Below are 26,077 nucleotides of genomic sequence, written 5' to 3'. Positions count from 1 at the left end.
TTTCCAATATTTCATATCACCCATTGTGTTCGTTAGAAGCTGGACTTGTGCTTACAAGGAAAGCAACTGAAAGAATTTTCCAAGTTTCTTGGAATATGACTTTAATTCCTTTCCCGCCTATCTTCATTGGTGTTATTGCACAGCGTTACAATTGGACAACTATACATAGAGATGGTTTTATTGGCGATGACATCAGGGGTAACTTTTGTAGTTTACCAAATGTAATTACCTATAGATCAGATTTTAAAAATGCTTCGGTGATACAAAACTGTGCCACACATCATTCAGGTACGCAGAAACCACTATTGAACGAGAAATATTTTCAGCAAATTTTGTCCCCTGCATCGGGTAAAAGCGCGACGCGATTCAAAAAGATGGCGGCAAAACGCTGTGGCGGATTTAGGGCCCTGTCAGCAAATTAGCGCGGGCCCAATAGTGAGGAGTTCAATTCTATAGTGTTCCTGGACTTCGTACTATTGCAAGCGAAAGTTGTGTTTCGCGAAGGGAAAATTTGCAATCTCACTACTCTAATTTTAGGCCTACATTACAGTGGCCAAGCATACAACTCGGCGCGGTTGGGTTACGAGCTAACGGCGAGGGCTCGTGGTCACCACGCCGTGGGTGGCGATATTGTACAGACTCGCCTAAAGCAGCTTCAGGTCTCCCGGGCAGGTCTCTAAGTAGTTCCACTGATATCACTGGGTACATAAGCTCCAAAGGTCAAATATTATGGACTCCAATATCCATTGGTTTTAACATTTGGGGCACTGTGCCCCTAGGCTCAAATCCATCAGCTTCATGGAGACTCCACCTCTGGACCCTGCCAGGGCATTGCCCCTGGATCCAATCAGGGGGCCTCCGCAATACACCCGTATACGTCTTCGCGCCACGGCGCTCACGATTGAACCAGTGGTGTGCCTGGCAGTTTTTATATTACTTAAATAATTATTTTTGTTATTTCTTTTAATACAAACACATTCCTGCCTATGACGACTTAATCGTATTACTTACATATCAAAATCAAGTAATAATTACAAAACTCGCCGTAAACTATCACCTCTGTGGGTGTTTGGGATATAACCGGCACGAATATTTTCTCAACACTGCGGCATGTGAAAAAGTAGGTCAATAGTCAGAGAATATAGGGCGGGTGCGGCACGCCGCACCCGCCCAAAAATGATTCTATTTCTATTTCAAACAATTATTGTTACGTGTAGAAATAAAAAGTAAAATGTGATACAATTGATCAATTAAATAGTTCGATAACTGTGTTAACTAAAGTAAAGCAGTATGCAGACTTTTTATTAGACGTACAATATTGTATGTAACATAACGTTATTTAATCTATTGCCATTCTATTTCCAGTAATGTTTGATGACATAAAATCGATAATATATTTCTACCAGATATTATACGTAACATATTATTGATTTTACGTCATCAAACATTCGTTAGAACTTAAACATTACTGGAAATAGATTAAATAACGTAGATATGTTACATACAATATTGTACGTCTAATACTCGGAGTCTGCATACTGCTTTCGATCCATGTCATTAATTGTGGACTATGCTTACAATGTACCATGTACGAGGGCTGGTCAATAAATTCCCGCAACTAAGGTGTATCTCCGCTCATGCATGACTTGGATGACTGTTACTTACGCTAAATTCAAGTTTGCACTTTTGTCTTTCAAAACGAATATGTATTAGCGATGCTGAATGCTTGATTACGTAATGACATTAGCATAAACACAATAGCGTATAGGCACTGCCTGATTTATGGTGAAAAGTAGTCAAGAAAATCTCGCGCCAAATTGAAGTATTGTTACATAATTCCAAATATCTTGAGAATAAAAGTATGAAATATGGCCCGGTTTTTGCAGCTTTATAGACCGATAACATAGGCATGATGGTGGACTCTTTTTAGACATATACCATTTTTATTAAAGAAAAGAAATCGTGTCGAATATCTCCAATTTTGAGTAGGCTTTATCACCCATTGTTCTTTACATAATGAGATAGAAAGATTAATCGATGACAAAATTTAACCAATGGTACCTGGTTTGATTGGGGATCTACTGATTATTAATAAGGGAGGTCCCAGTGGTGAAATCATAAACATTTCTTTCTTAATGAACCCTTGTTTTCAAAAGGTCTTGATTTTGTAATTAAAGTATCACACCATAGAGGCTCTGGATTGAATAAGAAATTTGAATTTCGAAAGGTGTGTCTAATTTTAGCATAATACTTGGTATAGCGATTCACTCACAAAGCTACTGTTCCGCAAACCATGTATTAGTCATATTTTTAGCGCTTTTTTGATGAAATTTTATGTTTTTCATACATTTTTGGTACATTCAATCATGCATACCATCAACGCATGCGCATATTTCCATTTTTGTGGCAACAAGTTCTATTGTCCTGACTATGATCTCTAATACCATACCAATAACCATATTTGGTTTTGTTTTATTTTGGAGATAATTTGGATTCTTTCTTCTGCCGTGTGGGCTCTTTTTTGCGATTTTTACACCATTTTTGCTTGTTGTTATAGGCCTATTTTTGGTAAAGTTCAAAGACGGTCCCTTTCCTCATCTGCTGACGGATACATTTCTTCTTTCACAATTATCAATTGAATATACTCAGATTACCTCATACCAAAAATAAGGCTTGTAAAATGCTTTGGTCCTTATTTCTGCTTCTTTTTATTACACGTTCCTCAACGTCAATTCAAATTTCCCGCCAATGTTGACAATTGTCAGTGTACATAAAGCAATGACTTTATGCAAATGAGATTACGTAATTAAAGGTACTCTGATACTAATTGTTGTGCGTTTTGAAAGACAAAGGTACAAACTTTATTGATCGTAAGTAACAGTCATCTAAGTCATGCATGAGCGGAGATAAATAATGGTTGCGGGATATTATTGACCAACCCTCGTATGTAGAGGGTGGAAGCTCTATAGTCTGACGGTTCTTTAGTCCGACGGTTCTTTAGTCCGAAGGTTCTTTAATCCGACGGTTCTTTATTACGAAGGTTCTTTATTCCGACGGTTCTTTATTTCGAAGGTTCTATAGTTCGAATTTTAAAAACGGTTCTCTAGTCCGAATATGAAAATAGGCTCTATAGTCCGAATTAAAAAAAAAGGTTCTCTAGTCCGAAATTGCAAAACGGTTCTATAGTCCGACACGGACACCGTGCTCTTTAGTCCGAATTGGTAAACGGGTTCCATAGTCCGAATGTTATTTTTATCATTTGTTTCAGTGTCAATTCATCAATTGTTAAATACAAATCCGCTGCTGTTCAACATAGTTGCTTCTCTGGATATTTTCCGTATCGTACATTGACGTTCACCTTTATTTTTTTCTGGTGATATTTTCTTCATTTTTATCCGTTTTTCATTCCATTATAATATTATATACTAGTAATACTCTACGATGTATTCGGGCATTGTCGAGTTCAAATTTTTATAGCGCCATCCCGGCATGTAAATGCTGCGGCTTTTTCATTTAAACAAATTTTAGTCATTTAAACAAATGAGTTTATAGAATAGTTAAAGTATAGTTTTATCTTGGGGGGGTGGTGCCCAGGTTGAAAAATGTTTCAATGTACGGGTAGTCTTGTGATTAAATCATCATCATTTTTGACCCGTTCTCTACCCTGAAAACCCGTTTCTGGCCATATTTAAATCCGAGGGCCTACTTTATTCAAAAATTGTGTTATGCAACTTTTTGGGCGATTCAAGTTCATGTGTAGGTCTCAAATATTTATTTAAGCTATAATATGCCTCTCTTTTTTCCACAGAAAGGCCAAAAAATCTCTAAAAAGATTTTTATTTTTACTGGAATCCATCTAGCCTACATAATACATCGTGATTTGGTGGTGTACGCCCTTTTAGCAGTAGAGTCATCTCGTTTATCATAAACTCTGCTTTAGTCTTATCTAGCTAGAGGTTATGTTAATGTTTTAAAAAATCGGACTATAGAACCTATTTACTGATTCGGACTAATGAACACGGTATCCGTTTCGGACTATAGAACCGTTTTGCAATTTCGGACTAGAGAACCCTTTTTTGAATTAGGATTATAGAGCCTATTTCTATATTCGGACTATAGAACCCTTTTTAAAATTCGGACTATAGAGCCTATTTCTATATTCGGACTATAGAACCCTTTTTAAAATTCGGACTATAGAGACTATTTTCATATTCGGACTAGAGAACGTTTTTAAAATTCGGACTAAAGAACCTTCGAAATAAAGAACCGTCGGAATAAAGAACCCCTTTTCAATTTTTTTTCGGACTAGCGAACCTCTTTTAAAATTCGGACTAGCGAATGCTATGAACACGTGTTCGGACTAGCGAACCTTCGGACTAAAGGACTTTCGGATTATAGAACCTTCGGATTATAGAGCAGTCCCCATGTAGCTCAAGCATGGAAAGCTTGCAACAAGCTGCACACCATCTGGCAGTCCAACATATCAAGAAATACCAAGCTTGCCTTCTTTAGAGCCTGCGTAGAGAGTATCCTCTATGGAAGTGAGACCTGGACAATGAAGAAAGATCTTCAGGACCGTCTTGATGGTACCTACACCCGGCTGTTGATGAGGGTTCGAAATATATCCTGGCGTGAACATAAAACCAAAGCAGAGATCTACAGCTATCTACAATGGTGTTCCACAGGGGACTGCTGTATAATCCGACGCTTCTGTAATCCGAAGGTTCTTTAGTCCGAGGGTTCGCTAGTCCGAACATGTGTTTGCATAATTAATTAGCATTTATGCAAATTAGCTCATTAATTATGCAAATATGCAAATTAGAGGGCGGCTTCACTGTATAATACATTAGAACATATTAGAAACACTTTGACCAAGTTTCAGGGCAAATGAGTATGCAAAATAAAAGTACCCTGAACATTTATGCATTGATTTTTAGCAAAATATTGGCAAAAATTACATATTAATGAGCCTTTCCAGTCCTTTTAGCTCATTATATTGATTATTGACAAAAACAATAGGATACAAAGAAAATATAAATTGATGTATTATGAAAACCGTATGTCCGATTTACTCCAAACAAAAGGCATATTGATCAGTGTACTCCTATTCAAATCTGTTTAAAACATGCTCAAAACATTTTCTAATTTCTAGAAAATGTATCCAACGAAACACGGTGCATGACGTCACTTCATTAATATTGATAACCTGCTCTACGTGGTGCCGAAAAAGGCTTCCCATGTGTTGGCAGCTGGATGTAAATAACAAAATTCAATCGATCAGGAAATTCAGTACATTATCGAAGATGGCATTTACAACCTTATTGAATATCCAGCCTTCTGCTGATCTCGATCAAGGTTAGTGAGAATGAGACAAATGCTGCGATGATTGAATGAAGAAAGAGATAAGATGACTGTATGATTGATTTCACATGTTTCATGATGATGAGTTTTTCAATAACATAAGCTTAAAATTACATACGGTACATATTTGAAGCTGAATTACACTTACACTTAGTGCCGTACTATTACGCTGACTTTCGTATTCGGCGAGGAGGACGATTTCGACCTCCTCGTTTGTTTACAAACAGAGAGGTAGACAAAGGGGCCTGTCAAACCTGTTCCGCTTGTCCAAATACTCAAGTATCAAAAGGATGGTCCACAATAGAGACTAAATCAGTGATTCACGCAACATGAATAGGGGATTAAAAACTGTGAAGTAGCACCATGTGCTTCTATTGTCCAATTTGCCATCAAGATTTCGAATGAAAACAGTTCAGACCCAGTACACGATAATGTCAGAAATTAATAATTTGTTCTGGGTCTGATTATTCGGACTAACTTACACTTACACTTAGATTTGATGGGTTAAAATTATAGCTTTAAGCCTTTTAGTTCCCCATATCCATTCTTGCTCCAAAACTTGTCAATTTTGCCCTTGAATTGGTTTGTTGTCTTAACATTCACTACTTCTTTAAAATAGGAAGTTTATTCCATGTAATGTATCCTGAGAGTACTGAATTAAGAGAGGCGCTACATCGATCGCTCAAGTGAGGACAGCGTGAGCTCGATACCTGTATAAGAGTCTGTTCGTCACACCACAAATCCTGAAAGGTGATTTTGAATATGTAATGAATATGATATGAATGAGCTATAATGTGACGTAGCTACGCATGTACGAAAAGGCGCTGTCATTGGATGTATGTGGTTCATTTTCCTATGAGTTATTGTTGTTGTTGTTTTAAATGTTTGTTTTTTTTGTCTTTTATATGAACGCACACCGCCAATTAAGGCGTGTGCCACTGATATAGGCCTAAAAGCGTCCGTTCAAATAAATAAATAAAATAAAATATGCCCATATTGTTGTTGTTGGGCAGACGTCACACTACATGTATCTGCGAACGGTACAAAAAGGTGACTAATAGAAATATATTACGGATCTTGGCAGCAGACAGATTGCGCTGTTCTTTGACCCTGACTGTTCGTCACGTCGACCTAGATAAACACGTACAAGCAGGGGATGCGACTGTGCCACAGGTTTTGTCTTTGGAATCGGTATAGGCAATTTGTACAGAGTGCCGCTAGCCTGATGTATCTACCTAGTTCACCACGTAAACTTGTATGGCTCAAAATTCGGACCGCTCGCCATTAAGTTTACTGCTTTCTGTGTTTTGAAATTTGTTGACGTTTTAACGATCCCCGATTCCCGGTCGATTATTTTAGCTGTGTCACGTCACATGCACACGTATGATGCATGACGCTGGTGGGTACCAACCAAACTTCAGAAAAAAAACCTCGATCGCCGATAACGATGTGATATGGGACTTACATAGGATTACACAGAGATATTTCTTGCCAAAATTTGACCATTTCTAGGCAAGTTGGCCCTACTTTGTCTGCGTTTGGCAGTATAAAATTAATGTTTTGGTTCTCGCCCAGAGGATTTTCATGAATTGATGAGGGAGGAGGTGTTTTTTTTTTTTTTTTTTTTCCAATGTAAAATTAGCATTGTCAGTAGTTTTCGGTCTTCTCCAACAGTGCTCGAGGAAACGATGAGGCCCTTTTTTTTTTCAAATGTGAGATTCTGAGGGATAAACCCCCTAGAGTACCACAAAAAGACTTGGAAGTGATGCTTGTTCTCTAATAAACTTATTTATATGTATGAAGATTTCATAAATCATTCCAAAGTCTAAAAAAATTGAAAAATCTATAAAAAAAAAAAAAAAAAATCTGACAAATCCCAGAAATTGAGGAGGGCGGGACGAGAACCAAAATATTAATTTTACACGGCCTTATGTGAAAAAGGACAGTCTTAAGTAAGTATAAGTGCAACGCTTTTGATGTTTTGATGTTTCGGGAGACTGGGAGGGATCATAATAAAAAAATGATGGAGCCTATTCTTGACTGTGTAATATTCCTTCACCACATTGCCGTACGGTAACAGTCTTATACGATGGACAGATAGTATCAGTTTGTGAATAAGGACATCGTATAAGTTTCTTGTACTACATGTAGTATCTACCACTCTATGTACTTCCTTGATCGAGTCTATCCTTCGAATGTATGGAGCCGGTATACATATGTATACATGTAGGCCTAAACCAAAGGATTGTGAAAAGCCGTAACTCACACATACGATGGGTGTAGATCGAGTCAGGATCTTCAAATTTTGTCAAAAATCTCTGAGATTTTCTCAAAAACTGTTATTTTTTGCAGGAATCTGTTTAGTCTGAAGAATCAATCCCAGAACAAAATAATCATTTCCTGCCGGGTCTGAACTGTTTACATTCCATGATTCGAAATCATCATGGCAAATTCATCATGAATTGGACAAAAGAAGCACATACTTGGCAATGCTTGGGAGCCCATGGTCCGTCCAGCTTCACAACTTTTTAATCCCCTATTCATGCTGCTTGAATCACTCTAGTCTATTGGACCATCCTTCTGATGCTTGAGTGTTTGGACAACCGGTAGTTCCAGTAACTGTAACTCAGTAATCTTTATTTAACATTATGACATTATCTGATTACTGAAAGGGCCCAGTAAATGTCAGTATGTTGAAGGATAGGACCTAAGACATGCAGGCAGTACGTCTAGGACAACCGGAACAGTTTTGTGTCTGCCCCTTACTTGAGATTTTCTTTATTTTTGTGTGTGTGGTGTATGTGTAGGCCTATTGGAGAGAGAGAGGGGGGGTATGTGTAGGCCTATTGGAGAGAGAGAGGGGGGGTGAGTGTGATCTTAAACATTTTCTATCAAACCATAGAACCTATCTTCCAGGGTCTACCAATCAAACATTAATGGGAAACAACCCACATGTTTTATTCATCAAAGTTCTGAAAAAGTAATGACATTAATGACAATGTCAGTGAAAAACATTTTCTGAAAACTTTTTAACAGACTTGAAAACATTACGGTAAACTTTGAAAGATTTCTTTCCAACAAAGGCGGTGGTGAAACTGTTCACCATTGTATGACATTAGGCCCTACCAGTTCCAATTATAGCTGCATTATAAGGTGACAGGTTTTATTTGATCGAAAACTCTATCTTTTATGCACGCCGACACAATAGTTACTGTGTGCATAAGATAGAACTTGCTGGTATTACAAAACTCGTCTGTGTAGCGTTGTCACTTCTTCTACGCTTTTAAAACAATTGTTCCGAATGTCCAATTTGGCTGGACTAACATTTATGTATCTTAGCTGAAGTGTTTGCTTACTTTAAACCGGAAACACAGGCGCTGAAGTACAAATTCCGACCATATTTATATGAGTCTGTTTAATTCTGCAACCTTGCTTGATCAAAGTTGTTTTGGCGCCTGTCAACTGCGCGCTGATTAAAGATTTGAGAAAATCCAGTGCTGGATTTGCAAAGGTTGACTTGTCATTGCAAACTGATGGTGATATCCTTCCGGTTCTTGAACATGTGAGCCCAGCACTACACGTGTTGATCACCAATTACAATGGGGACTATGTGATGTCTTACGATCACGCCAGGAAATTTGACACAAAATGACGCTTTTAGTAAGTACAATCATGATGAATTGATGAAGGTATATAGCGCATGTGTCACTAAATATGTCAAGAACAATATCCTCATATTTTTGAGACAATTATAAACTTGAGGAAGAAGTTTTTATTCATATGCATGAAATTGTGCCCTGCATGGCAACTGTGTACATGTGCCAAACAAGGTACGTGACATGAGAACAAATACTTGCACCTTCTAACTTTAGTATCACAAGCTATCGGTTGTTCATACTATAATCAAATTAAGTAATTCTTGGCCAAACTGGAACACTGTGAACGCTAGTGGCTCCGCGATAAACACACGCGAATATAGCGCAGTACAGAAGACCTTACACTGCGTACACGCTTAGTACACTACATGGACGCAACGCGCATGTTCCAGTTTGGCCAAGAATTACTTAATTTGATTATAAAGTTAGAATTTTCGAACAAGGTCTTATAAACCTTCTTCAAGTTTAAGAAAAGATAAGGCCATGTGTCTTGAGGTGCTCATAATTTTTGTTTCATCACTAAATTTTGATACGAGTAGAAAAACAAACTCATGCGGCGGCTTTGAGACATTAACTCTTTTTTTTAGCCTAAAAAAGCTACGGTTGTTATTAAGGTTGGTTGAATATGGTTTATTTATTTCAGATGAGTGGGATAAAGCACAGAATTCTCTTGCTGACATCTTCAATGCTTATGGATTTAACCATTTAACCATAGTTAATCTTCCTACTTGTACTAATGGACACATGACAGAAAAGGCAGAATTCCTTCTCATGTTCTGTGGAGACGATGGCAGGTACGGTAACACGTATGAAAAGGTCAAAGGTGAAATACTGACCTTCGAGGTGAGGAGTCATTCCAGCCCAATTGATCTGATCATGAGCCAGCCAAGTTTCCATATCGCTTGGATTTGGTCAAAGCCACTGAATGGTAGATGACTTAATGATGTTGTGGTATCGTATGTAGCTAAGTAAGGGGTCCAAAGGAATTATGTGCTTTCAAAGTTGGGAGCCAGTGACAATTAAATCTTGGCTGCTGAAGTGAGCCATGATTTAAAAAGCCAACTTTGACAGGCTGTTTCTCATTTTACTTCATTAAAGTGACCTTTTTGCTTCATTTAGCCATTTACCTAAAACCTAGTACAAGGTACCGTACTTAAAAGGCATTTCGTGATCCACAGCCTCATCCCCCACTTTTCTCAAAAAAAGTTGAGATTTTTATACCACTGGAAACCTCTGGCTACATGTACATAATGTTTATGTGCAAAACATTTCTTGCAGATGAATTCGTTTAGCAAAGATATCGTGAAATTTGAATTTCGTTCTGGAATGGTATACCAGAACGAAATTACAACACATATGGAGCAGTGTAATACACAAAATCATGCATAACTCGCAAACGCAAAATCGGAATCAACTGAAATTTTGGGAATAAGCTTTTTTCGTGGATATCTACTGAAAAATGTCATAAAAAGAAATCGAAGATCACGAAATACTCCTTTAATTTTAATATTCATACATTCATCGTATAGGAATAGGAAAGCCAATACTTGCATTTATATTTCCATAGGTCTTGCGGTTGAGTCAAGGCCAATAATATATCAAAACAAAAGATTTGGGCATTTTCCCTGTGAAAATTAAAAGTAATGCACATGGGCAGGAAGTGGCACCTTTATACATGTATAAGCCTTTAGGATCTCCTTTATAGAACCCATTCCATACCATATCATGTCAACTTTATTTATCTCAATATTAGAGTGCAAACACCACTACGATGTAATTTGTAAGTCCTGCTCCCTCTGACCTGCCTGAGCCTTTCCATTGTGTGCCCCAATTGGAATGCGTGTCTGGTTTATAATGTAGTTTGAGGGTGCACAATACTAATAAATTTCCCTATACTTTAAGTGTACAAAATGGCCTCTATTCAAATGGCTCTACCTACCTTACGAAGCGACTCAATTTTTCAAAGTGATGTTTTCCTGACTGACAAACAAACAAGCAAGTAAACAAACAAATGAAATATATTGGTGACCATTGAATTTTCGAGCTACCGGACCACAAATGCAATACACTTTTTTCACCCAATTTTCAAAGCAGAAGCACTTGTGATTTTACCTAGAAGCGGCCGGTTTGAGAAATACATGAAAAATCTGAATTAAAGCCCAGAATCTTTTCCAATCTTGGCAGATGCTTAGATTCAAGCCTACATTTATTACCTGGCACAAATTTTCCCCAAAATTTGCACAATTTTTTTGGTTTTTAATATTGATTTATAGGTGTAAAAACACCGCAGATCAGGACGGAATCCCACAAGAGACATTATTTGGTGATGTGAAATCTTCAATGACACATACCCACCACACAAGCTTTGAAATAAGCCAGGAACAATTTGGTTTTGAACATTGCTCCTGGTTCAATGGGATTCTACAAACACCAGGAGTAAATTCTGAGCAATTTTCAAATAGTAAACCCTTTTCTGCATTTAATACAGCATATCAGCACTACTGCATCAAGTGCAAAACTGGAACCAGGAGCAATTTGTTTTAGAGAATTGTTCTTGGTTCATGTGAATTTTACAAGGACCAGAAGCAATTGGGGCTTTACGAGGGCAAATTTGCTCCCAGTGCCTGCGTTTTTCAAGGCTTGCCACCACAGATGTCCTTTATACCAGCCAAAAAATAAATTGATCACAAACACTTATTTCTGTCACCACCCAGTGGTTACAAGCAGTAGTTACTTGACATTTTCCAGATTTTCACTTGGCTGTTAATAGAGGTTATCCACTTCACTCATGTGTGACTTTGAACAAAAGGCCCTGGTTCCCGTAGTATTCCTTATTCAAACCAATTCAATGCATGACCTCGGAGTTACCTGCATGACTTTGGCGGGCTATTATGAAACAGTCATGGTTGCACATGCAGGTACTTCTTTTGAAAGTCCTAAACAAGGTATAGCAGTCGCTGATAGGATGCAGCTTATAGAACACGGATAACCCCTATTGAGAGTGCATTCTGTTCTGTAATCACTGCTTGTTTGTTTGAACAGGAATGCTGTGGTACAGAGCTGTGGACCCGATCTGGTGACTGTCAACATTCAAAGAGTAGGAAATCCTATCAAGCATGGCAAGTCCTTTGGGGATGAAGATATTGAAGAGTTGCAGAAGAAAATCAGTGAAGTGCTTAAAAGTAATAAGAGCAAAAGGTAGGAAGGTATAATAGGAAATTTCACAGGGCTTTAATTTTAAAGTTTTAAAGCAATAATTCTGGGGCTTTTTGGCAACCATTGATGTGCTTTTTCAGATTTTTCTCACCAGTTTCAGGTTTTTTAAAGTAAAAGCTGGAGAGCCTCAGAATCTGATAAAAGACCAAATCTGATATCAAAAATGAAGGTTTGGTGGAATATTAAAGTATGGATCTACTTTTATTATGCCTCCACTGGAGGTATAAGTTTCCTGGTTGTCCGTCCGAGCATCCCTCAAATTAAGGATCTGAAGGGGCACGGCAACTTTTTTTAGGGCAAGTTGATAATTGCCTTAGATTTTCACTGAAAAGGCAAGGCAGCACGGCAATTCGTAATATTTTAAGAGGGCATCATGGCAACTGTTGAAAATTTGAGAAGGGCACCAAGGCAATTTCTCAAAAGTGAAGAAAACACACACAAACAGTTTGATAGATGATTTTATAATAAAGGGGCAGGGCTAGGGCACCGATGGCAACTTCATTACAGTCTGTCCACCTCGAAGTACAAAGTAAACAGACCTCGGAAACGGGAGGTATGAGAGTGCAATGCGTGTGTAAATGCTTCTTTTCACATGATAACTGCTGGCGCTTGCGATTTGTACTTGCCGAAAGCGCACCACTCTCTTTCTGGCGTCACATTTTTTTTCACACGCAGTGCGTGTGACGCAAAGCATCGACCCCCAATGCCACAGATTTGGTTTGTACTTCGAGGTGGACAGACTGTAGAGGGCACGGCAAGTGACTGCCTTGGGTAAATGACATATTTTGAGGGCATTACGGCACTGGGGATTAATTCGAGGGCTGCGTCCGAGGTTGCGAGTGCAAATTTGTCGGAACTGGTAAGGCGTATACTGATGTGAGTTGGTGGAGGTCTTCAAATTCTATTTAGGTTTGCAACGCAAAATAAATTATGCTAATTTGGTAGCTAATTTGCATAAATTACCCTGCATGCAGTTTCTCAGAACTGGTAAGGCATGTGACTTGCAAGGGGTGACAATTGTTTGTCTACAAATTCCACTCGGTTTTGTCACAAAATTTGCTAATTTGATATAGCTTATTTGTATAAATTTATTTTTTATTTTATTCAATTTCTCATTTATTGTTTTTTTTTAATTTGTATTTTTGTCTTTTTACATTCCCCTCCCCAGCTCCAAGTGAAATCACCTTGATTATTTACAAGGATGTGTGTCAAGGTGGATGTATTGCAACAGTAGCTTTGTGTTGAGAACTGCAAAAGCAAAATTCTAGTTATTTTTCTTATAGTGTGAGTTAGGCTGTTGAATTTAGCATGGTACGTTACGTACACTAGCATTAGACACTGATTATATTTATAACAGAGTGGGCTTTTTACATGCTTTATGAAATGTGACCACCCACCACAACTGAGCCCGGATGTCGCAGTGCCACTATTGAGATATGCTCCATTGAACTTAACAATAAACAATAGGAAACAAAGGATTTATTGACTGTTTTATTGATTTTTCACTATTTAAATGTCAAACTTGTACTATAGACATGATATACATCATTTTAAAGCTAATTTCAAGCAGAATATTTTGGTTGAATATCTCAAAAATGATGATTGGCGACTTCAGGGCTCAGTTGTGCTGGATGGTCACAAATGGTTTTCAAAATGCTGCAATGGCCAGATCAGCATAATGTTGTTTTTATACACATGATTGTCGTAAAGTTATAACGTCTTCTGATTTTGTCATTCCTGTCATCTGCAGGTTTCCAGCGATAAAGAGAGGGGGCGCTGTTGATTGTTATGTCCCGACTGTAGACAACAGATTGATAGAGTATGATTTTGATCGAGTTGTGTTTGACGCTGACAGTAAATACCAGCATGTTCGGATAATGCATTCACCACAGTATGGCAATATGCTTATTCTGGATGGGGATCCTAGTAAGTACTTTATTCATGAACTTTGGAAACTTAAAGTTACGCTGCAAGTGTGCCACATACTCTGTGCAATTAAAGTTACACAAGCAGTGTATGCATGCAAGATCCCATTAAACATGTACACAATTTATTTTATTATTATTTTTATTAGAGACCACGCCTATGGATGTGAATTTTCGCTTAGCACTGGAGCTTTTGGGTTTTGGATGGTATTTATAAGTAACTGGGATATCATGCACTCATTGCAAGTGTTCAAAAGTTAAGAACTTGCAAAAGTAAAATTTAAGGCAAAATAGGGTTATGAAATTTGAAATGAAAATTGGGAACCAGTAATCTTTTGACACCAGAGATCAACCTAGCTTCTCTTTTGATGTTCACTGATGTATTTAGAATCCATAAATTTTAGAAGGCTATTATATAGCATAGTGATAGGTTAGTTCCTGGTAGATACTCAAATCCATTAGAGTGTGAAATTGGTTATTTGCACATGAAAGGACATTAATATAGTACTTTCCTGGCTCTTGTGTGTATAAAAAATATGTCATGGTTTGGTCTGGCTAAAAAAGTTTTAATTTTTTTTCTTTAAGTGGTGTGTGCAGCACATGGTGTATTCTGGGATGATGTGAAAATCTTCTTTGGTTGAAAATGTACAGGTGTCATCTTGCAAATCTTGCTCATCAGTATTATTCCCAGATATGCTCTCTGGACATTTGAAAATTGATTTAGTCAATGTTCAATATCATTACAAAATAAGTACTACTAACTGCTAGGGTTTGATTCTGCCAAAGATTAATTTCAGTGTTAATTAAGCTAAGAGGATAACCATGATTATAAAGTTAAGAATCTTTTAAAAACCCTAACCAAACCCATTAATGTTTTACCTACCTTTCATGCAGATTTGGCAGAGAGTGATATCTCTTACACCAAAGCTATCACAGGAAATGGACGTGAGAAGTTTGAAGACAAGACTGTACTTATACTAGGAGGTGGAGATGGCGGAATACTGCATGAAGTTCTCAAAGAAAAACCTAAGTTTATCACCATGGTGGAAATATCCTTTCTATGAATTGTTTGACAAGTCAAGAAGTAATGCTGTAAACATTTATATTTGCATAGTGCTAGAATTTATTAATTATTGATTATTAAAACAAAAGTGAGTCCTGTTTTGTAAAGTGAGTCCTAGTCCGTGCGACTAAATTCTGGTGAACCAGGACTCACTTTTTTCCCAAGCAGAGTCCTGGTAGAAAAGCTCTTTTTATATTATCACCCTTGGTGTAGTGTCAGTTTGCAAGGGGAAAATAAAACATTTCCTTAGGATTTAGGCAAACTCTGTTACTTAATAATTGATAATGTATGTACTTCATCATATTATATTTTTCCTTAACCATACCAATCACATTGATCAAGTAGTAATTGATGCTGCCATCAAGCACTTAAGGGGAATTTGCTATAATGCTATGGATTCACTAAGAGGTCCCAACTATGAGGTAAGAGATACTTTTAGATTACAGTTGATTAATTGCCTAAAAGTTAAGGTAACTCCAGGCTAGACTGTGAATGAACTGGGTCAAATATTCTTTCCACATGGACCTACTGTGATCTGGATGTTAACCAGCAATTTAAATCTAATTCAAGGGTAGTTTTAATTTGTGCCATAGAAATTGTACTTCTAGATAATTTACCATTGTATTTTGCTTTTTTTTGTTAGTCTGTATGGGATCAAATTAGTCAAATAGTTGCCTTTCTTGAATATGGTAGTGATACTAACTGTTGTAACCCAGTCATAAGGCAATGCTCCTGTTTGGACCAGATTACCTTCCATTCTTCATCTGAGGTGATGGGTGCTCTACCCGAGTAGTGGTGATTCTTCAGTCCTGCCATATAGTCTGCCGTTAGTCTTATCCCTTTTATTTCAGAGCTGTGCATAGGTGATCTCCCATTGTTAATCTGATCTGGAGTGTGCTCTCTGAGCAGTGGCGGTGCTTCTTCTGTCCTGCCTTGGTTGTAAAGTTTGCAGATCGGTCTTATGCCTTTCATTTCATAATTCTATTGCTGCGTTCCAGGTGATCTCCCACATATATCAATCTGATGTGGTTGGTGCTCTACTCGAGCAGTGGTGGCCATTCTGTTGCCCTGCCTTGTAAAGTCTGAGTCACACCTGGTGAAAGTCGGAGACACACCTGAGTCACGCCTGACGAATGCTTGACAACAATAACAATCTGATAGTACACTCGTTGAAATTTTCTTGCCTAAAGATTAATGAAATTGTATGTAATATATATTTTTGTTTGATAGAGCACCTTGTTTAAGATTAACCCTAATCCTACACATGGTTTTTTTTGCTATCGGAAGGGAAAGAAGAAACGAAAAAGGAGAGAAGGTGAAGAAAGAAGTCACTTGGTACCCCCGGGATTCGAACCCGGGACCCCTCGCATGCCACGCACTCGATCACCGACATATAGCTGCAGAGGTTTGGCTGCCCCGGGCATCAATTCCCTGGGTATTTATGACTTCGGCTGATTGCGTCACATGGAATGCATACACGCAGAGTGGTTTTAGTGAGCTTTAGTGATAATTAAATCATGTACAAAAGACTTACTACATATTTCTCTTTTGTCAACAGGTTCTAGTAGAAGACTGCATACCAATTTTGGAAACCTACATTAAAGAGGGCAAGAAATTTGATTATGTAATCAATGACTTGACAGCCATTCCCATCACAACAGAAGCCAGAGGTAAGTCAAATAGTCGACATCATTTATTGATGTAATATCAGTGAGAGAAGGCGAATTTACTATAATAAACCTTTGATAGAACATACTAAATATACATCTTGGACAAAGCATCCAAAACTGCCCATTCAGCTCACTACTAAATCTGGCTATGCAGGAACACAAATGAAGAGCGTTTTTCCAAACCTCACTCAGTCCACCACCACCATGTTCCTCATTTACTAATACTTGGTTGTAGGTAAACAGGGAGCATGGTGGCCGAGCAGAATGGGCTTCGACTCCTAATCGAAAGGTTGTAGGCTCGAACCCACAACCTTTCGATTATGAGTCGAAGCCCATTCTGCTCGGCCACCATGCTCCCTGTTTACCTACAACCAAGTATTAGTAAATGAGGAACATGGTGGTGGTGGACTGAGTGAGGTTTGGAAAAACGCTCTTCAAATGCATTCAGAGATATGAAACTCATTTCATCACTAGCACTATGTACTGATTGAAGTACATGTAAGATGGATGGGCGCTCATGGTCTCTGGTCCACATTCCGGAGAGCATGTACATATATCATAATATATAATTCCTAGACCTGACATGCATTATAATGAGTATTAGAACCACCCATACCTTTCCCTATGAGTGTGGGCTTTATTTTTTGCAATATTTGGGCACGAACACCGGTAGCTCATGCATTGCTCCAACTCACCTTAACACTTAGAATCAGATTGTTTGGGTGATATAGGCATCAAGTATAGAAAACACCATTTCAAAAACATCAGCCCACACACTTGTAATGCAAAACAGTAAATGTGATGCGATCAAGCAAAACAGTCAGAACTCGGAAGTATTGATTTTGAGGTATAGCTAAACAAAGGCAATATTTCCTGTCGTTTTGGAAACTCTTTTAAATGCTCATATCTTTGGAACTAGTTTTTCGATTTCAATGGGGTTTTCTGCAAAATGCAGCTTTGCAAATGCTTTTTACTATCCTTTAAGAAACCGAAAACTTTCCGAGTTCCAACTTATTTTGCTTGATCGCATCACAAATATTAAATTAACCACATATTTCATGTTTTTCAGGATCACAGTGGGACTTTTTACGCCTTATTCTGCAGCTGTCAATGAAAGTTCTGAAATCAGATGGAAAATATTTCACACAGGTCAGTATATATGTATGGATGTTTCTGCAAGTTTCTCCTGAATAAGGGGACATTTGTGTGTTTTTTACATCGAACAGATCTGTTCTCTAGAGACTTCATAACAAACTGGTGTCATATAAATTGTCACCATGCACTCTCACTATGTTACCCCTTTTAAATATGCCAAAGATTGACCTTTTTATAACTGCCGACCTCTAAGGGAGGGGTATATGAAGTCCCTTATTAGGTCCCCATGGTGAAAAAATAAATTTGCAAAATGTCGCCTCTTAGGCGTTAAAATCTTAAACTGTGTAATATTATTGTCTCTGGTTTGCCAATAATTGTGCCTGGTTGACACACAGTACTTACATAGGTGTGTTTGTGTGTGGGGAGGGGGGCACATTTTGTTTTGTTATATATAGATGATGGAAGGAGAGGGGTCAGCGGTGTTTAATGTGGTCCATTAGGGGACGAAAAAAGAAAACCCTATTCTACAGGCCAGACTGACCCAGATTTTACAAGAACTGGGAAACACATTTTTCCTGTGCAAATGAATGCCAACCCAAATTTCGAAAATATCAGGAGCCAAATTTTCCCCAAATTGCAAATTGTTTTCAGATTTTGGTGATTTTTTTTTTGTGAAAAGAAAAGAAAGAGCCCAACCAACTGACCGTACTTGAAAGGTCCGTCCGCCTGTAGAACATGGTTTTTTTTGTCACCTTACAGGTTTTTTTTGCACCTCTTGGTTCATTCCCATATTTGATGTCCTTAATATTAAAAATGTTTTTTATAAACTTCCTTTCCTGATTTGTCATCTTGGTTTTCTGTACCCATGCAGGGCAATGGAGCCATCATGAAATCTGCCTTGGAGATGTATGAGAAACAGTTGCAGCAATTAGAGTGTGATGTGGAATTCAGCAAAGAAACTGTCTGTGTACCATCATACATGGAAATGTATCCTTTGAATTGGTCAACATTGCATATAAAGGACATAATGTGTGATTTGCTCTCAGCGTTGCCCTCAGTTTTTCTTGAATTTTTACTTTTTGCATGATCGTAATATCCAGTGGTGTACTAAAATACCACTTGAAAGACTAAACCTGCTTTAATTACAGTAAAATTTAATTAAAGTAAAGTTTTTATATTAAATCCGGAGATCTCTGGTTTTATTCAGAGTTCACTGATCGAGTGCTTGCTAACACGTCCCGTGATTGTCATGTTGAAATATTTGCAACCAAATCAGTTATAAACACAGGGTTTTGACAGATAGAAAGAGAATTTTTTACTTGACTTCATGTAAACCTGAAATTAACTCAAAAAATATGACTTTAGCCTGAGTGGACTGGATCAGGTCACATTTATTATGGAGGGCAAAATAAACCATCCATTTGTTGCCGAAATGAGTAACATGTAATTGTGGACATAGATGGACAAAGGTGGTTGTGGTTTGGGACTATTTAATAGTGATCATTGTTAGGCCTGGCATTTTCGGGTAATTTTGTACCGGGTACCCGCCATAATTTTCGGGCGGGTAACCGGTACCAAATTGCAAAAAAAAAAAAATTTTATTTTTTGGTTTTAGTGTCTCTGGACCTAGACCTAAATGCCATCAGGATCATTCATGGTTGACCTAAAAAACAAACAAAAAAAAATAAAAAATTTCAAGATATTTTGTTATTTTTTATATGAAAATTGATAATTTGTATTCATGTCATAGTCTATTAATGATTTCAAAATGTATTGAATTTGAATGCATTTTGAAATCATTAATAGACTATGACATGAATACAAATTATCAATTTTCATATTAAAAATAACAAAATATCTTGAATTTTTTTTTTTTTTTTTTTTTTTTAGGTCAACCATGAATGATCCTAGCATTTAGGTCTAGGTCCAGGGACACTACAAAACCGAAAAAATAAAAAACTTAACTACCTGGGTAATGTAATCTCGGGCGGGTACCCGTTTACCCGACCGAAAATGCCAGCCTTAATCATTGTTAAAGTGTTAAAATATTTGAAATTTATGGGATAGCTTAAATGGGCTATTCCATTTGAATTCCTACACCGCGTATCTGCCACACAAGAAGTGTGGATTTCAAATGGAGTCACCATTCAGGTAACTCCATTTGGAATCATATTCACACATGATACTCCCTGTGTGGAATATTAAGGTCATGTCTATAGCCCATTGTGAAGAACAAGGTCTGTGTGCAATTCTAATTTGCCTTTAGGCAATAGAGACAAATTAGTTCGATCTTTTCGATCGACCATCGATGCTTGGTCGATCCTTATTATTTATTAAATCAATCAATTTACTATTGTTATTTGTAATAAAATAGTAATTTGTGCTATAGTATAGATATTGACCAATATAAATGTAGCGTTAATTCTGATTAATTAGTTGATAGTTCATTAATAACAAGCATTGAAGCAGCATCGATGGTCGATCCAAAGATCGAACATATTTGTTTCTGGTGCCTTACCCTTTAGGAAAAATGACATCAGTAAGAAAGAGCAGATTGATGTATTTTATCAGTATGGGTTTCAGGTCAAATTTTGACTAGGTTGTACAACCAGGTACCCCACCCACCAGCTGTGCTTTATTCAGTGTATGGTGCACTGTTTGTAAGAATCAGAGGCATTGGCATAACCAGGGGCCCCACCCCACCCCACCATCCCCACTCCACCTTCCTTGTGAAGTCTAATTGCATTTGCCCCCCACTGTTAGTTGCTAACCGTCCTAATAATCATAAGAATTACAGGCCTTGTTTGTACCTTTTTGCCTATTCTTGACCATTTTTGTCAAATTTTGACCCCATTGGAATTTATTTGCCCCACCCCGAAAAAGGCATGTTATATCAGGCGATAGATACATGGCTGGGTCTACCATTCAGGTAACTCCATTTGGAATCATATTCACACATGATACTCCCTGTGTGGAATATTAAGGTCATGTCTATAGCCCATTGTGAAGAACAAGGTCTGTGTGCAATTCTAATTTGCCTTTAGGCAATAGAGACAAATTAGTTCGATCTTTCGATCGACCATCGATGCTTGGTCGATCCTTATTATTTATTAAATCAATCAATTTACTATTGTTATTTGTAATAAAATAGTAATTTGTGCTAGTATAGATATTGACCAATATAAATGTAGCGTTAATTCTGATTAATTAGTTGATAGTTCATTAATAACAAGCATTGAAGCAGCATCGATGGTCGATCCAAAGATCGAACATATTTGTTTCTGGTGCCTTACCCTTTAGGAAAAAATGACATCAGTAAGAAAGAGCAGATTGATGTATTTTATCAGTATGGGTTTCAGGTCAAATTTTGACTAGGTTGTACAACCAGGTACCCCACCCACCAGCTGTGCTTTATTCAGTGTATGGTGCACTGTTTGTAAGAATCAGAGGCATTGGCATAACCAGGGGCCCCACCCCACCCCACCATCCCCACTCCACCTTCCTTGTGAAGTCTAATTGCATTTGCCCCCACTGTTAGTTGCTAACCGTCCTAATAATCATAAGAATTACAGGCCTTGTTTGTACCTTTTTGCCTATTCTTGACCATTTTTGTCAAATTTTGACCCCATTGGAATTTATTTGCCCCACCCCGAAAAAGGCATGTTATATCAGGCGATAGATACATGGCTGGGTCTTAAAACAACACTTTTATTTTCTAATTGGAAGCACCGCGGTGGCTGCTCAGGTGTGCATTGAATTTGAATGCATTTTGAAATCATTAATAGACTATGACATGAATACAAATTATCAATTTTCATATTAAAAATAACAAAATATCTTGAATTTTTTTTTTTTTTTTTTTTTTTTTTTTTTTTTTTTTTTAGGTCAACCATGAATGATCCTAGCATTTAGGTCTAGGTCCAGGGACACTACAAAACCGAAAAAATAAAAACTTAACTACCCGGTAATGTAATCTCGGCGGGTACCCGTTTACCCGACCGAAAATGCCAGCCTTAATCATTGTTAAAGTGTTAAAATATTTGAAATTTATGGGATAGCTTAAATGGGCTATTCCATTTGAATTCCCTACACCGCGTATCTGCCACACAAGAAGTGTGGATTTCAAATGGAGTCACCATTCAGGTAACTCCATTTGGAATCATATTCACACATGATACTCCCTGTGTGGAATATTAAGGTCATGTCTATAGCCCATTGTGAAGAACAAGGTCTGTGTGCAATTCTAATTTGCCTTTAGGCAATAGAGACAAATTAGTTCGATCTTTCGATCGACCATCGATGCTTGGTCGATCCTTATTATTTATTAAATCAATCAATTTACTATTGTTATTTGTAATAAAATAGTAATTTGTGCTAGTATAGATATTGACCAATATAAATGTAGCGTTAATTCTGATTAATTAGTTGATAGTTCATTAATAACAAGCATTGAAGCAGCATCGATGGTCGATCCAAAGATCAAACATATTTGTTTCTGGTGCCTTACCCTTTAGGAAAAAATGACATCAGTAAGAAAGAGCAGATTGATGTATTTTATCAGTATGGGTTTCAGGTCAAATTTTGACTAGGTTGTACAACCAGGTATCCCACCCACCAGCTGTGCTTTATTCAGTGTATGGTGCACTGTTTGTAAGAATCAGAGGCATTGGCATAACCAGGGCCCCACCCCACCCCACCATCCCCACTCCACCTTCCTTGTGAAGTCTAATTGCATTTGCCCCCCACTGTTAGTTGCTAACCGTCCTAATAATCATAAGAATTACAGGCCTTGTTTGTACCTTTTTGCCTATTCTTGACCATTTTTGTCAAATTTTGACCCCATTGGAATTTATTTGCCCCACCCCGAAAAAGGCATGTTATATCAGGCGATAGATACATGGCTGGGTCTTAAAACAACACTTTTATTTTCTAATTGGAAGCACCGCGGTGGCTGCTTAGGTGTGCATTGCTGTTATAAAAGTCTACAAAGCCAAATAAATTAATAAATATTAGAGATATTTTCCTTAACCATATTTTTGTGTGGAATAAGGTGGGTGTTTTATGAGATCTGGAAGGTACCACCACTGAAGAAGAAAAGCGATGGATCAAGCTGAAGTAAGGAGGTGTAGAATCGTATCCTGACATGTACAGGGTGTAACAATAAAATTTGTACAATTTTGAAATTAGAATGACACAAGTATGCCGTTATTTTGTGGTTTTATATTTTTATGTCTATCAAGATAATTTCTTTAGCCACCAGCTAAGCGTTGTTCCAATAAAACCGACGGTATAAAAGTGAAGATATGGCCAATTATGTAACCTAGTCTTAAAACCGCTTGGGCCACTTTTGTCTAAAGTGTTACAAACGTGACTGAATAGAGTTGAACCATGGACGATGATCTTATGATAGGTAGTTATAAACAATGGGGTATTCGAAGTGGTAGAAATGATTACATAATAGAATATCTCCTTGAGTTTTTGAAAGTCACAACTAAGCACTGACATAACAACCTCATTTACTAGAAATCATTTACTAGAAATCATTTACTAGAAATCATTTACTAGAAATCATTTACTAGAAATCATGGCTCAACAACTTCAACCCCAATTCACGTTGGAAGAGCGTATTTTTATGGTTGTAACATTCGGTAGCACATAGAGTCAAGCAGAAACCATAAGATTGTTCATAGCTCATTTTCCAAATTCACGTCTTCCATCAAGGCATACAATTACATATATATAACTATGAGAAGTATGTAGAATTAACAGAAATGCTGGCAATAGTGGTCGCCCCAGAACAGCTAGAAGCCCAGCTGAACAAAATCTTATTGTTTTGTACTTATGGATGCAAAAATTGTTCTCAGTTTTACCAATGATATCTCAGGGATATGAGAAATTACTTTATTTATAAGATAATTTGAAAGAAATTTCAAGACTTCCATAGATTTTAAAGAAATATCATATTATAATTAAATTCATTTTAATTATATGAAGAAACACCACTTATATTTCTTTTGTTGCAGTTCTTTGATGTTTAATGCACGATCAACATATCTACGCGGTTCAAACTTGATATGCGCAAACATGGCAAAAGTGGCCCAACACGTTTTCTGGACGTTTTAATTAATCGGACATAACTTTTGAGCCCAAGCTAGTAAAGAAACCAACTAAACGTCTTCTTTTAGCCCAGATATTACTGATTGTATTACATATAATATTTGTGCCATAAGTCTTTTAGGTTTTTCCTGAGAAGTCAAAATTCAATTGTATAAATTTTATTGTTACACCCTGTATATACCTTTCAGCACAAGTGCAAGAAATAAGTTGATTCTGCAATACAAATTTGCAATGCATCGTGGGACGGTTTTGGTACGGTTGAACTGTGACCTATCGGGAAAATTGCTTTAGTTATTCTTTTTTACTTGTACATGTAGTAGATTACAAAATTAATTTGTGAGTTTACAGTATTTTTTTCTTTTTTAAATTTTGTAATAAATCATTTTAAACAATATTTTTAAGCAAAAAAAGAAATATTTCCAATTGGCCAATGTTCGTTCAGCTGTACTAAAAGTGGCAAAAACCGTCCCATAAGGCATTTCAAATTTGTCATACCAAATTTGACTAGTTACCAATGTGAACTTGTATCAAGTATTAGGCTTACCTTCATGTAAGCATCACAAAATGTTTTGTATCCCTAGCCCAACCCTTACCCTAATCCTACACCCTAGCCCTAAACCCTAAAACCGAATCTTAAAATTTGTGATTAGGCGACGAAAAAATGAAATGGAACCCTGTTCTATGGGCGGACGGACCTTTCAAGTAGGGTCGGTCGGCTTTTTTTTTTGTAATGACCCAAAAAATCACCAAAACAGGAAAAAAATTTTCCCAATTTGTTCAAACTCTGGGTCAGTCGGGCCCGTAGAACAGGATTTTCTTTTTTCGTCGCCTTATAGATCAGTTGACCTCAATGTTTATCGACAAAGGCAAGGGAGTGGCAATTAAATCAATATGCTTGAGTGAACCCCATTCAACCACTACACTGTTCAATAGCCTTATTGTGATGTGGCGAGAGTTTTAAAAACATGAGCCCTGAACAAAATATGATACAATGGAAATTGTGACGATGCGTGCGCATACTGTCAGGCAACTCACCCCTACTTACATGAAGGTATAGTACCCAAGTTTTCTATAGTATTATATGATGGAAGATGAAAGCACAAGGTACATATCTTATATTATATCTTATTTTCAAAATGATACATTGTTTTCTCGTGTAACAAAATAACATATCATCGCTGGGTGGGAAAAACCTAGTGTCAAATGCAAAACCTCGTAAAACAAGTGGGCCCCAGTTACATAAACCTCAAATGTGACGTGTCATATCAAAAGGGACACTTTTGGGCAGGATTGTAAATGGAGAAATAGCCCAAAATCTGCCCGTTGGTGATTTTTTCACAATTTGGTTTTATTGCGAATTTGTGATGTTATTAATGTGTACAATATTGTCTGATAGTTTCAGACCGGAATATAATTGGCATCTTGTATTTTTTGAGACATTTTTCAAGGTAATTCCTACTCTCAACATTGTCAATAATATTTTCAAAGGCCGATATCTCAATTTCCAATTTTATAATACCATAAATTACGAACTCAATATCTTCGCTTAGGTATGTCCGATTGCATTGGGGAAAACCGCGTTGTGGAGCAAAATATCTGTATATTTAAGATGTGTAAAAACCTCAAATTTGATAACCTGCCCAAAAGTGTCTCCTTTTGACATGACACGTCACAAATGTACACATTTGGTCAAATTCTTTGTTTACATGACAACTTGAAGAAAATGCCCCAACACGTTTTGTGGTACTTCCATTAGTGTCTGTAAATGAACAAATAACCAACACTATTTTCTAAAAATCCTGTGATAGATTTTGAGCATTGTTTTGCATCTCATGCAAAATGACAAAATTGTTACATGATATGAGGTTTTATGTAACTGATACATATGAGGTTGCATTTTATCTTTGAAATTCCCACCCAGCGACGATATATATAACACCACTGGCCAGTGAATTCCACTTTGTTTATGAATAA

The 26,077-nt window shown here is 37.3% G+C and overlaps 1 protein-coding gene across 1 annotated transcript; it reads left to right on the top strand.

The window, feature by feature from the left end:
• Nucleotides 1–5,224: 5,224 nt before the first annotated feature.
• On the top strand, nt 5,225–25,848 carry LOC140144042 (spermine synthase-like). Its single transcript, XM_072165866.1, has 10 exons — nt 5,225–5,355; nt 9,661–9,811; nt 12,060–12,215; nt 13,984–14,159; nt 15,053–15,207; nt 15,554–15,643; nt 16,780–16,891; nt 17,961–18,040; nt 18,858–18,973; nt 23,037–25,848. Exons 1-10 carry the CDS (start codon nt 5,238–5,240, stop codon nt 23,098–23,100), a joined length of 1,218 nt encoding a protein of 405 aa, XP_072021967.1. The 5' UTR covers nt 5,225–5,237; the 3' UTR covers nt 23,101–25,848.
• The last annotated feature ends 229 nt before the right edge of the window (nt 25,849–26,077 follow it).

Source organism: Amphiura filiformis, unplaced genomic scaffold, assembly GCF_039555335.1.
Source record: "Amphiura filiformis unplaced genomic scaffold, Afil_fr2py scaffold_37, whole genome shotgun sequence".
Lineage (NCBI taxonomy): Eukaryota > Metazoa > Echinodermata > Ophiuroidea > Amphilepidida > Amphiuridae > Amphiura > Amphiura filiformis.
Note: the sequence above shows the minus strand (reverse complement) of the source record. Positions and strands in the feature narration are given on the sequence as shown.

Excerpts from the sequence above, each read along its gene's own strand:
- LOC140144042 (XM_072165866.1), top strand. The coding sequence starts at position 5,238 with ATGTGTTGGCAGCTGGATGTAAATAACAAAATTCAATCGATCAGGAAA. Across the intron at positions 18,041-18,857 it reads ATGGAAAATATTTCACACAG|GGCAATGGAGCCATCATGAA; the intron begins GTCAGTATATAT and ends GTACCCATGCAG. Across the intron at positions 18,974-23,036 it reads GTACCATCATACATGGAAAT|GTGGGTGTTTTATGAGATCT; the intron begins GTATCCTTTGAA and ends GTGTGGAATAAG.